The sequence below is a fragment of the Corapipo altera genome, unplaced genomic scaffold, assembly GCF_003945725.1.
Source record: "Corapipo altera isolate COAL_440 unplaced genomic scaffold, ASM394572v1 22b, whole genome shotgun sequence".
NCBI lineage: Eukaryota > Metazoa > Chordata > Aves > Passeriformes > Pipridae > Corapipo > Corapipo altera.
The window spans coordinates 22,515,288-22,528,399 of NW_020884876.1; the positions used below are offsets into that span (position 1 = coordinate 22,515,288).

The 13,112-nt window shown below is 38.4% G+C and overlaps 1 protein-coding gene across 2 annotated transcripts in view; it reads right to left on the bottom strand.

The window, feature by feature from the left end:
• Positions 1 to 1,497: 1,497 nt before the first annotated feature.
• The window catches only part of EGF (epidermal growth factor), a 58,734-nt gene continuing 47,119 nt past the window's right edge, over positions 1,498 to 13,112 (bottom strand). Inside the window, exons 22-25 of one of the 2 annotated variants that reach the window (XM_027635939.1) lie at positions 12,411 to 12,575; positions 8,824 to 8,926; positions 5,819 to 5,921; positions 1,498 to 4,330 (exon numbers count right to left, since the gene is read on the bottom strand). In XM_027635939.1, coding sequence (XP_027491740.1) covers positions 4,107 to 4,330; positions 5,819 to 5,921; positions 8,824 to 8,926; positions 12,411 to 12,575 — 595 coding nt within the window. In that variant the 3' untranslated portion in view covers positions 1,498 to 4,106. The remainder of the gene's footprint in view (positions 4,331 to 5,818; positions 5,922 to 8,823; positions 8,927 to 12,410; positions 12,576 to 13,112) is intronic. The other variant, XM_027635940.1, reaches the window with a different exon arrangement.

Genomic DNA, 13,112 nt, shown 5'->3' on the forward strand with positions numbered 1-13,112 from the left:
CCCGGTACAAAAGGGCTTCTGCATCTTTATACATGACTATTGCAGCAGTTGCCTCAAAAGTCAAGTTCCAAAGTCTTGAAATTGCAGGATATTTAGGATCCCTAAGGCTGGTAAAAAGGGACTAAGGCTTTTCACTGGTCTGAATCCAGTCCACCTTAGTACTGAGGAGTGCCTGAAAGTTAATCCCATGATGAATGGTCTTCACAAAGTTGGCTGGTTCTGGTCCACATCAAAATTGGCATTAAACAGCAGTCTCAATAAAAGATCAGAGCCAACTTAGGCTATCACCCTTGCAGATTGTGTTTGGGGTGCATTCCTGAGGCTCTGGGGGAGGCTTCTAATGCCACTAACTTCTTTCCTTTTCACATGCACAGAGATAAAGATGGCAAGTTATCAGAGAATGAAGCAATAACACCAAGTGTGTCCTGAAGACTAATGGAACAGTGTAGGCATCACCCTGAAATAACAAGATAAAATTACTCTCAATAAGACAAAACCACAATAAATGTTAAGAAGGCATAGGCTTCCCCTAATTAATCCCATTCTGAATAACTTTTTATTTTTTCTATAATTTTTTAAAATGTTTTCATTCTGAAAGAGTGAAAAATTTTTGCCTGAAAGATAAACCTCTGCAAAGCTGCAAGTTTCTGCAAAAGTGACTTAAAATTAGATGTGTCATGCAGTTCTATGAGTAGAGAACATTGCATCGCCTGTGTCCATTTTGAATTAGCATGAATCATTCCTCACTTGCTTACAATAAATATGGCTTTAGAGAATTGAAATGTAAACTTTAATAAAGTCAAGATTTACTGAACTAAACAAATTCATTTTCTCCCTTGATCTTTAAAATTGCCCATAGTTTTCTTACTTTGGACTTGTCAAGCTTTTCTCCCACTATGTTTTACAGCTTAATATATCACAAGTTAATTTCATTTTTAAAAGTCAGAGTACACCAATTTAAGGTCAATACTAAGTTTGCTACATACCCAGAAATTCTGATAATTTAAAAAGTTTTTTTGGTGAAGAAAATTTAGCCTAAAAAACCTCAAGGATTCAACTATTTTAGTTCAACACACTTGCATGTAAAGCCTGAGAATAACATCTTGGCAACCAATTTAAAAACATAGTGAAGCCATGGTTAATATTTCTATACAAACAAGCAGCAACCTTCATAACAGTCATTTAAATGTGCACAAAAAGGAGAACATGGCTTTTACTGGTTTGTGGGAACGTATAACTAAAACAATACATAAAAACTTACTGTATTCAAGGTTGGATCTACCTGTGAGCTACAGCAGATAATCCTCATTAGAACAGATTCTCTGAGTGGAGAACAAGAACCCCATATCTGCAATGCTGAGCCAACACATTATGCACTGTGACTTCATGAAACCAGTGGATCTGTCAACACACATGATATCAGTCAACTGAAACCAGAACTGTGCATTCTCTTCTCTTAAAGAAAGAGGGACATCAGGGATTTTGTTTGTTTGTTTGTTTTATTTTATAAATCAATAGCTTTATAAACATACAAATAAACCAAATATATTATATTTGTGTTGAAATATCATTTCAAGGTTTTACATTAAAGATTATTTTGAATTTAGAGCTGAATTTAGGAAACATTTAAAAGTCCAAACAGTATAATTACAAATAATAGGTTTCGCAATCTTATTCTTTAAAGAATACTGTCAACTTAAAATTAGATCCTTGGACTTAAGAAAAGCAAAGTAAACAAAAATCCAGGATAGAATAATAAACTAATTTTTAAGGAGTCTGAAACATCTTTATTTAGTCAGATTTCAAAGTTACAAATCTTTATTTCCTTTGATTGGGGAAACTTCCAACTAAATGTTGACTGTCATTCAACACACTACTTGGATTTTAAGCTCACAAACATACTTCAACAGAGAAACTCAAAGTGCAGGGATTAAAGTCTTTTTACTGTGTAACTCTTATGGAAACAAAATGCTTTTCTAAACTGGGGCCTTTACAGCTGGACTCTCTTCCCATCAAAATACACAAGATCAATGAATTGAAGGACGGGAATCCAAACTAGATTCTTTTAACAATGTTAATTAAATTAAACTATACTGAACTTAAAATCAAATCTACCAAATACTAATGATTCAACACGGTGGTTTCCTCCTCCTGAGCACAGTTTAGTGTGCCAACATTTCTAAACCATTTCTCTTTCCGTGGAAATACCCTTGTTGCCACTCACACAGGAGAATGAGTCTTCATAGCTGTTGGTTCCAACTAACCTCTGGAAATGCCTATTTTACAAGTTTATTCTGAATTCAGAATGAATGTGATTAGAAAACAGACTCAACAATTCAAAACCACCTGCAAAAATCACTTTAGAAGACAAAGACAACCATCTACACAGCAGAGGATTATAATTTTTGTAATTCTGACACCTTGGACTCAATGTTCTTACCATTTACACCAACATAAATCAGAACTAGCTTCACAAAGTTACTCAAGTGTGTTACTGTTTTAGATAAGAGGTAAGAGCCTTTCAATACTCTTTCCCATGTTGGCTTACAGAGCTGGTATAAAAATTACAGCATCCCATACGTTTCTGGGAGGATTCAAAAAACCCCAGAAAAGCAGGATAGCAAACACACAAATTAATAATATTTGCCACTATTAACCAGCTAATGAATTACAAGGAACACTAGTGGTAGGCACTGTAGCAGAGTTTAAAGGAGGTGTCCAATAGTTACAGTAGTAGGCTTCAAAGACAGAGAACTGAGAGGTACCATACAAATAATAAAAACATTATTAGTAATTTAGCTGATTTCCAGATGTCTTCTAAAATGTTCTGAAAATGGCACAGGAATTCAAGACAAGTGCTGAAAATCACTTAACATCACAGAATATTCTGAGTTGGAAAGGACCCACAATGATCATAGAGTCCAACTATTACGTGAATGGCCCTACGGGGATCAAAACCACAACCTTGGCATTCTTAGCACCATGCTCTGACCAACTGAGCTAATCTTATGTTAAACAGTTAAGCTACAACTCTGTATACAACAGAGTTTTATAAGAGAGTTAGTTTTTAGTAAATAACTGGAAGGGAACAGTAGCTGTTAGAAAGACAGTTACAAGAAAAATTGGTTTAGTTTTCCAATTGTTCCCTTGAATTTAACAGGCAGCAAAAATCAGCTGAGTGGAAGTCAGTCCAAACTGAGGTGGTTTTTTTGGTTTTTTGACCCACTCCTCCTGTTCTTTTGGAACAGCAACTGGCTGCACTTCTGTCCTCTCACTGTCCTACATAAAGGACCAGGTTTTGATGCCAGACACACTTTTGTGAGGCCAGGACAGCTCCAGTACCTTCCTCTTCACAGGGCTGAAAGGAGACACAGACCCACCTCCTCGGTCCAGAGACAATCCTGTTACGCTCTGAGGGACCAGTGTATACTGGGAAATAAAATGGAAGAATCACCTTTTCCCTCAAATGTTGCCCACCATTAATAACATATGCCCACAAATCATCCTACAGCACACCAAACCCGAGAAATGCAAGATCCCATTTGGTGCTTGCTCACGGAAGCAGATACAAGAACATCTCAGGTGAAGTCCAGGAAGTTACACTGGCCTGTCAGCAGCACTGAGGAGAGGAATATAGTGTCCATGAACAGTATTTTAATAAAAACATTAATTTTGAACTAATTTTTCTGCATCATCTTCCATTTCTGTTTCTCTGTAGCTGCCCTTGTGACCCATTTTCTAGGCAGTTTCTAGACTCTGTGTGTGTGTGTGAAGACCACTACTCACAACAAGCTCCATTAAGAAAATATTTATCACTCATAAATCACTCACTTGTCTATTTTCCCCTCAGTGTCCTTGTAACAGGCAGTTAATGAAATTAGCAGCAGTGATGTTTATAGAGTATTCATTGCCAACACATTGCTCATAGTAACTCTTCCAAGCAGAGATGACAGGGAAGGAGTGGCAAGGACTTCTCTAGTTGGTTTTGATTTGTGGGGTTTTTTTCAAAAGCAAATTTTCGTGAAAAAATGAGTATTGTTTCAGTGTTTTGTGAGTTCCCATTCTCTGCTGACTTCCTTCTTTTCCCACTCAAACCCAGGCTGCTTCTAGTCTGGCTGCATCAGCAGGCTGGCTGGGGTAAGAGTGCAGGGCTCCCTTTCCAGCAGGGGCTTGGGATGGATGCTCCAGGGAATCTGGGGAGGGCCCTTCGCCACTCCCAGGGGCTGGCATGATTTCTGACCAACAGGAACGTCTTTCTGATGTCCTTGTTCTCTCTTCTCTTCTGTCAAAGTCTCTGCTTCTTTGTCATATGTTATAGGCTGTTCTTCCGCTGGAGGAAAGATGGATATGTATTACTGAAAGCCATTTGAGAAGATTCACCACAATTAAGCTAAAAGAAAAGTAATGACAGCTTTGAGAGAAGAAAGCTATGAAAGAAAGCACAGAATCAGGTCCAGAAAATTGCAATACCAACTCATGTCAAAGAACATAAAAACAAGCAAAGTCAAGAACTTGCTTCTGATTTTAAGAAATTACTTGTCCTAGGTTTTTGTGGTTTTCCCTTTTAATTCGTAACAGGGAAAGGCATGCCCATAACAGGAAGACTACCCACCTGGCACAATTAAAGTCCCCACTTCAAAGTCAAAGGATCTTGGAATTATTCTCTGGCATGGTATAAGAACTTCCTTTAACATGTTACCAAAAATCCAGATTAATCACCAGTCTTTTTGTCTAAGGTGGTTGAATCACTTTTGCTAAAATTTTCAGGTAAAAATCAGACACCTATCATGGGAAATTTCTGTTCCAATAGCTGCATCTGATAAAACTATAAATGAAAACAGAGTCTCCTAACAGGAAACATCAGTCTTCCTGTGCTGGACAGTACAGTTCTAAACATGTTCACAATATTAGTCCAACTAAGTAAATGTGAGGCATATTTTCTACTGATGAATAAAGGGACTACCCAATGTTTAAGGACAGGATTGGGAATTTTGAAAATCTTGCAAGATGTCTGCCCATTCAAGTATCCTCAAACATTTGTCTTTGTGTATTTCTAAGTGACTGAGGCAAACTGGCTTCTCCAGTAACTTCTGCACTAAGGAGATATATATGGTAAATAAGATAAAGGGTTAAGGATATCAGTCTTTCTCCATCAGTTTTCATCATTTGAGCATTAAGTGATTCAGTTGCCACCTATAAGGCAATATTTCCTAAAATTCAGAATGGTCCACCTGGTAACTTGTGGGCCATGGAAGCCTGTTGTGTGCTTCATGCTACCTGCTGTCTCTGGGCGAGGGATGGGAGGCACATCTTGTTCATTCATCTCATTTTTGTTTAAGCACCAAACACAACCCAAGCAGTCAAACATCTATTTAACACAAAAAGCAGAACTGCAGTTGCTGCCGCAGGAGTCGTCCTGGACTGCTCATACATTTTCAGTTATCCTGCCTGAATTAATAAGGGTTGTCAAAGTATACTGTTTCGCAGATATACATTACCCAACAGTAAAATGGGCTTAACTTCACTTGCAAACCTGTGAAGGTCTACATGGATGCAAAAATCCAATATTATTCTATCACAAGAGGTATCTGGCTTCTTCTGAGTGTGAAAGCACTATTGTAGTGTGGTTTCTCATGACTAATCTGCAAAGTGAAGGACTGAATAGTCCTTAACAGCAATACAAACATAGCACCTGCTGTGCACAGCAGCTTTAAACAGGCTAGAAATAAAATTTTGATTTCTCCATCTCCTTTATCTGCCATTGGTCCTGCTGGTACAAGGTGAGGAGAGACCTAATAAGGTAGGTAATCCTACTCACCAGATTCTGAAGGACAGGCAGGATGAGGATCTGCTGTCTCACACTCAATTAGATCAACCACTTTAGTCTCCAGAGAACTGTTACACTCCTTAACAACCGCAAACTGCAAATACATACAATATGCACAAAATATGCAGAGCCCAAATTAATATAAAATGCACTGGTTTTCTGAAACCCAAGAGGCAAACTGGAAGGGCCACACACCCAACCACAGAACAGGGAAAAAGGTCATCCTGGCTTCTGGGATAGCCCTTCCCCTGCAGATAATTAAACATTTGAGTTGATGACAACCTCAGTCTTTCTTTGGAAAGCACACAGTCCCAGTCCAGTAAAGAACTACCAACTCTCTTGCCTTGCAAATCAACACTTCCAGGTGCAAGAACAAAAGCTCATGAAAATCAACCCTCTCCATAGTACTGAGGGCCATTTTTAAAGTATTAAAAAGATCTGCAGGAATCCAGACAGCAGGAAATCATCAAACAGAGGGAAAGAAGTGAGTTTCCCTTTCTGGCTCTCAACACCACCTGGGGGTGTGTGGTTCCATCATCCCACAGTGACCGTGAAATCAGAAGATGAGACCCTCTGGGGAAACATGCTGAAAAGACCAGGGGGAAAACAGAAAAAACAGAGGTAAAGGAAAGCAATGTGAAGCACTATGCTGAAATTGTACAGGGAGAAAGAGGAAAACCCAGTAAAGGGGTGATGTTTAAAGAACAGAGACAAGGAAGAGAAAATATCTGTAAATAAGATGTTCCAACAGAAGACAGATTTGGGGGTCCTGGTGGATAACTGGTGGATTTATGTGGATAGTGTATAGATGTAGCAGGTATGCCTATTTAGGCGTCAGTTCATTTACATAAAATCTGTAGGCTTACATCTGCTAACCCACATATGACAGACTGAGCTCTGCAAAATATCTGTGCAGCACAAAACACTTGGATGAAAAGTCTGTGAACAGCACCAAAATCCAGGCACATGCAGGAGTTTACCGAGGCTTATATATCAGTAGGACTACCCTGGCTTATGGAACTTCAATATGAACCTGGAAAATATATGTAGGCGTACCCCTTGCTAAAGGTACTCTCACCCGGCAGAACAGAAGTGAACGGAAAAGTGAATGACACCTGGAAAATTTATAGGTATAGTTTCAGTATCACAGTACCTAACACTTGATATGTGTGATAGCACAAAAGCTCTACATTAACCCAGATGGACAAGAACAAGAAAGTCTTTTCACTCTCTCTCACCAGCCTCACAAAGGAGCAGTAGCGCTGTGGACTACCAAATGAGTGAAATTCATGAGTTCTTCACAGTTACTGCATACACATCATCCAGTCCCAATATGAAGTCCTTCATTAAGATCATTAATATTGAGTAGATCAATAGCACCCAAAAACTATTTCAGCACCTTAGGAGTTGAGGACATATAGAGTTTTCTGTCCCCGATGTAGTATAATCTCTTTTTTTACATAAAGCTCTCCAGTAATCCACTTGCCGTGAACAGTAGAAACGGACAACTTCCCTGCTTCCACTGTTTTTTGGCAACTCTACAGTTTCTAACCTGACTGCATTCATGCATGAAGCCCTGGTGAACTTAACAATTAATGGCTATATCAGCACAGAGAAAATCACATGCATGAAACCAGAGGAATCCATTACTGTGTAAGCAGCAATAATCAGCAAGGGGTCAGTGATTTCCTCTTCCAGTCTGACACAAGCCATTTGCAGTAAATTACTTTATTAATGGATTTGATATCTTCCAGTGCATGCTGAAATAAAACACGAGTGTGTAATAGATGACTAGGTTAGATTTGTTTTTGTTGGTTCAGTCCATTGCTTAGCTGTTTAACTACCCCTATATTCAGCAAAAATGTCACTGGCAACTCGCATTAACTACAGGGTCAACAGCAGGTGGGGACAGAGCTGATGGGCATCAGGCCTCCTAAAGCACTGCTCCCAGGCAACAAGCTGTTCTCAGACCCAACAAATGTTTCTGATTTTCCCAACCTCAGGTATTTTGCAAGCTGTGGATATTGCCTCTGCTGTGAACAAATGATGACATTGCCATGATTCAGCACATTTGCTATCCAGTACCTGGAGGAAAAATACTGATAATAAAAGATCCACCAGAGTATGCAGTTGAGACCAGCTAAGGAACAATACGTCATAATCAGGGTCAAGTCAATTCAGCGCTACTGACATATGTTTGATAGTGTCTTCCAGTGGCTACCCAGTCACAATTCCTGCCAGAAACTACCTAAACTGCTTGTGAGGCCATTCTGAAAAAGGAATCTCAGACCAGGCATAGAAGTGGCCACAGATGCAAGTTATGTCACTTGTCAGCTTCAAGTTCCAATTGCAATCACCCAGCAGTGTAATGTCATTCTAATGCCAGTGAGAATCATGACCTTAGACCAGATTTTATGGGGCCAAATGCAGCTTAAAAAATGACAAAAGAAAGAGTCGTGTACAACCAGAGCATGGTGGCATTTTTACCTACACCAGTGTAAAGTTAGTATTTCATATATCCTTCCAAACTATCCAGTAAAATCTTGGTTGTTTTTCTCTGCAAGGTAGCAGCTTCTAATACAGAACATTTAATTTTATCAACCTCCAAAATAAAGTTCAACATCTCATGTAGCACAAACAGTACTTGGCTTCCAAGAAGCCTTTTTTACAGAGGGCATACTTTCCTGTGAAAATAACTCTGTGATATGCCATGTCATCACATTGCCATTTCCTTAATTTAGAACACAGTTCCCCAACTGTTGTATTCAAAGCTAACAATAACACTGGCTAATGGTTGCAATACATCCAGGCAGCTGTGAACTTTGAGGGATAACAATGAGGTAAGATGAACTAGGGTTCACAGCAAAGCACTTGATGACTCTAGCAGTTATTTAATGTATTTAAGATGTGAATTATTTGATGGATAATCTCAAGTGGATCCCTAACACTCTTTGATCCTTCCTGATTCCCTTTCCACTCCACATTAATATAGTTACCAGAGACTTGTTGCTAGTAGGTGTCACGTTCTCATTGTCAGCACGGCTGCTGGCATCTCTTATCGCTTCTGCATAGAGATTCTTCTTATACAAATTTTGACTTCTGCAACAGAACAAAAGATGAAGTAAATTATTTTGCTTTGGGAAGAACAGAAGATGCTTTTTTTCACATGTTATTCTGTCAGTATTTACAGAAGGGACATATATTTTTTTTCTTTTATTAGTTTGAAAGGCTGCATTACTCTTACCACAATTTCAATTACCACACAGTGGTTAAAACAAACAGCTTGTCAAAAACAAAAGTCAGTAAGAAGTGAACAAATATTTGTTCTAATGTGCCATCTGTAAAGGATCATTCATTAGAATGAACAATAGGCCTCATAATTTTAACTAGAGCCTTCCATTTTCTTATATTATTCTATCTATAACACATTCTTCTTATAAAGATTTGTTTCAGCCAATACAATGAAGAGCATTTGTGAGTGAAGCTCAGAAATAAAAATTGGACTGTCTTTCTGTACACTATTGGTAGTTACAGTTACGAAAGTCGCTTCTGTATTCATCTGCACCATTCATGAAAAGCAACAGTTTCAGATGTTACTGTGAAATAGACAAACTGAAAGTCTCAAAAAGTTTGGAACTAAGACCTTCCAGAAAAAATGCATGACCAACAGAATTAGTGCAAAGGAAAAAAGCCATGAGTACAATTTGGAGATGGCAAAGGTGAGAACAGTAAGCTCTAAATGGCTAGTTTCAGAAATTCAAAAATTGTTATTTTTCCAGTTAGACAGCAATCACTTATAAGGCAGTATTAAAAGCCCATATAGGCCCAAATATAAAATTTTGTTTTACCCTGCTTGAGATCCAAATCAATACATCTTTACTCAGTTTGCAAACATGTTTTTTGTCCTCCTAAGAGACAGCTAACAAAATTAATATTACACTCTTCAGACTCTGGAAGTCTTAGGTTACAATATCCTTTTACTTGATCTATTTTTAATAAAATATCATAGACATGCACCAAAGAAAACAGGAATTCTCCTTTTCTTTAGGAATTTTCCTTTTCTGTCTATATAACTTTTATATACTAACTGGGAAAGGGCATACGTCATAATTATCATATGTTGCTCCCTTCATGAAAATACTATGTAAATGTATTTTGCTTTTTTACTGGAAATATGAAAGGCCTGTTTCCAGCCTTGATATCCTCCCAGATTCTCTATAACATATTTCTGTATATTCAAATGTAAAAAAAAAGGTAATTTTCTCCTGTAGAGGATAAGACAGGGACTGTTAATATGAAACCAAACAGGTGTCGGATCTGACGGTGTATCTACAGAGCAGAATGCTGAGAAATAGGGCAAATTAGTCCATTTTGACTTTTTCTGACATCGTGGCAAGGCTGCTGTTCATGTTTTGCTGCTTGGATTCTGCATTGCAGCTCGCAGTGCTTACAAAATTTGTTACTCAAGAATTGTAAAATCCATTGCACAGAGCTCACACACAGGCACAGTCTTGACAGGGTGCTCGGCTCAAGAGGATCACTAATTCTGCATCTTACTGTAGAGTGCCCAGAGTAACAGATGCCAGATAGACTTGGTGGGCATGGGTGTCTTCGGGTTCAACTGAGCACAAGCAGATGGGGCAGTGGAATCTAGTTAACTGAGCACGGGCAAGAGGCAGAGAATTTCTCAATCCTAATCCCAGTCCTACTGTCTATTTCTGTGTAGCCTTGGCCAGTTGAGGTGGAAGAATTGTCAGTGTTAAATCTGTGATTCAGATTTATTTTTTTAGGTGGGGGGAAGTGTTATTTCCTTGCCTCCCAAGGAAGATAAGAAACTTTGTGTATTATGCAGTCAGACTACCTAAATCTAATATTAAGAAAAACATGATGCTGTTCTGCAGACAATAGTCATTGAACAAATCAACATAATAATTCAGTAATACTCAGCCTTCAGTTCACACATTTTTCAAATTGGCAGATGCGGACCTCCAGCTTCATTTCCTTCAATTAAAGGGAGATAGTCATCTCCATTTTACAGGGGAAAGAATAGGACTATTACAGACTTAATCACTACATTTCAAAATATAGTAGATTATGTGAAAAAGTGATATAGGAATTTCAACCCAAATACTGGCTTCCAGACTCCAGTTAAATAGGGATTTTAGATCAGTGGTTTAATTTTGATCTAGTTATGCTAGTAAAAGCTGCAGTTCAAATTCAGTCGAGCGTGTAATTAAAAAGTTGTTGTTGTGGTAAATAGTTGTATTGATCAAAAGCATTTAGCAAGAAAGAAGCATAAATCTGGAAGAGAGAGGAAGGAAGAAATTTTATATCTTCACACCTTAAAATGAGTCATATTCTGGCTATTTGTCATGATGGAATATATGAAATATATGGGAAATATAAGAATCTCACAATTTTTCTGTTCTATATGTATCCACTGATTCAAATGTGAATTACAGGTTATGAGAACAAACCACGCTGCATTTAGCTTTAATTCTGAACCTCTATCACTAGTTAATAGAATATAAGAAACATTGGCAGCTTCTCTACTTTTATGGACTAAATATGTCAAGAACCATTAATTAAGAATGAAAAACATTAGCTTCCATAGTTAACTTCTTTTGTCGCTTAACTTTTTATGTCTAGGAAAGTCTAATTTTAAAATTGATCTAAACCACAAACAAAAATCCTACCACAGATGGCAGGTCAGCATGCAGCAGGAGACTCTTGATTTGGTTGCCGTCTGGCTTTTTTAGTGTTTACTTTTAAATATAAATATGCATTTAAGCAAGCCTCAGAGAACAGCTGCCTGCCAAGGTCATGGCCAAAAGACTGTAACTTATTAAATGCTTAATACTTTCCAGTCTAAGGGACATCGATGACATTTAATTTCACATCAGAGCGGGTTCTTAAATAGTGACTGTAGGGATTCTTTTATCACAAGAAGAAACCCAAACCTGCACAATTTATAACAGCCATGGAAAATGCCAGGGAGTACTTTTACAACAGATGTGCTTAGGTTCACATCCCCGATTTTACTCTTTCTACTGCCAGGAAAATTGTTTTCATGTTCATTGGTAGAATAATCAGTGTGGAAGTTTGCTTTGGAAGGTTAATAAGCTACTTTTCTCAATGGCAAGGAAACTTTCAGGTGCCACTCTACACTGAACAAAAGCAAACTAATGAGATAGGTGGCAGTTAAGAGCCAAACCCTATCATGACAGTTTCAGACATCCAGAGCTCTTAAGGGAAACCAAGGAAGAAGCAGATAGCATGTTCCTGAACTCTCTCATCAACAAAAATTATGGCTCTTCTGCAAACCTAATGAGGTCTATTCCTCTTCCCTCCAGACCCATGTTGCTCACTAACACCAATGTGGGTCCTGCAGGCAAGGACGTGCCAGAACTTTCTGCATTGTTCATACAACCAATAACTGCAAAGCAAAATAATAGAGAGCTTGATATGGTGCTTTCCATCAGCTGAGGAACAGCTCACGTTCTTCACCATGAGCACTCTGTGAAAGTCAGCAGCAACTCAGCCCCTGTGCCGCATGATCACAGCACGTGTTTGGAAGCACTACCTGTGGCAGTAGGCAGCCAGGAACCCCAGAAGCAGCAGAAGGACCAGCACAGCTACACACACTGTGATGGTGATATTCCGCATCTTCACCCGCTCGGCATGCTGCTGCTCCCACCACTCCAGGTCACTGAACTGGCACCGCTCCCCAACGTAGCCCGTCACACAGCTGCCAAAGGAAATGAGCACACTTTGTAACTGGTGGCAGTGGAAAAACCCCACATCATCACTTCAGTGACCTTGCATATTGATTTACCACTGGCAACTGCTATAGAAATATCTGGTTGAATTTAGTAGCTGTGAAGACAAAAAGACTTTGAAGGAATGCTGTCAAAACCAGTATAATTCAGTATTACAAGTATTTTTTTTTACTGTCATTGAATCACCTACAGAATTATACAGAGAGATTACAATTTTCAGATTCCAATGGGTAAAAAATAGGAAAAAAATAATTTTCTCTTAAATCCTACTGTATGGTTAGTGTTTCCCTAAGATTTTCCATTTAACTGCTTCCAGCAGCAAGCTCTCTTTTCTTTCAAGTAGGCAATATAGGACTTACTCATATTTTCAGAGTGATTTGGTTAAAGGAATTGAATTTTAATCTTAATCTTTAAAATGAAAGGTAAATTAAAGTGTTTCTAAAAATCCCTCATATGGGTTAGAAATATCCTTGAAATTTAGTTTTACTACAAGGTTCTTCTGTAGG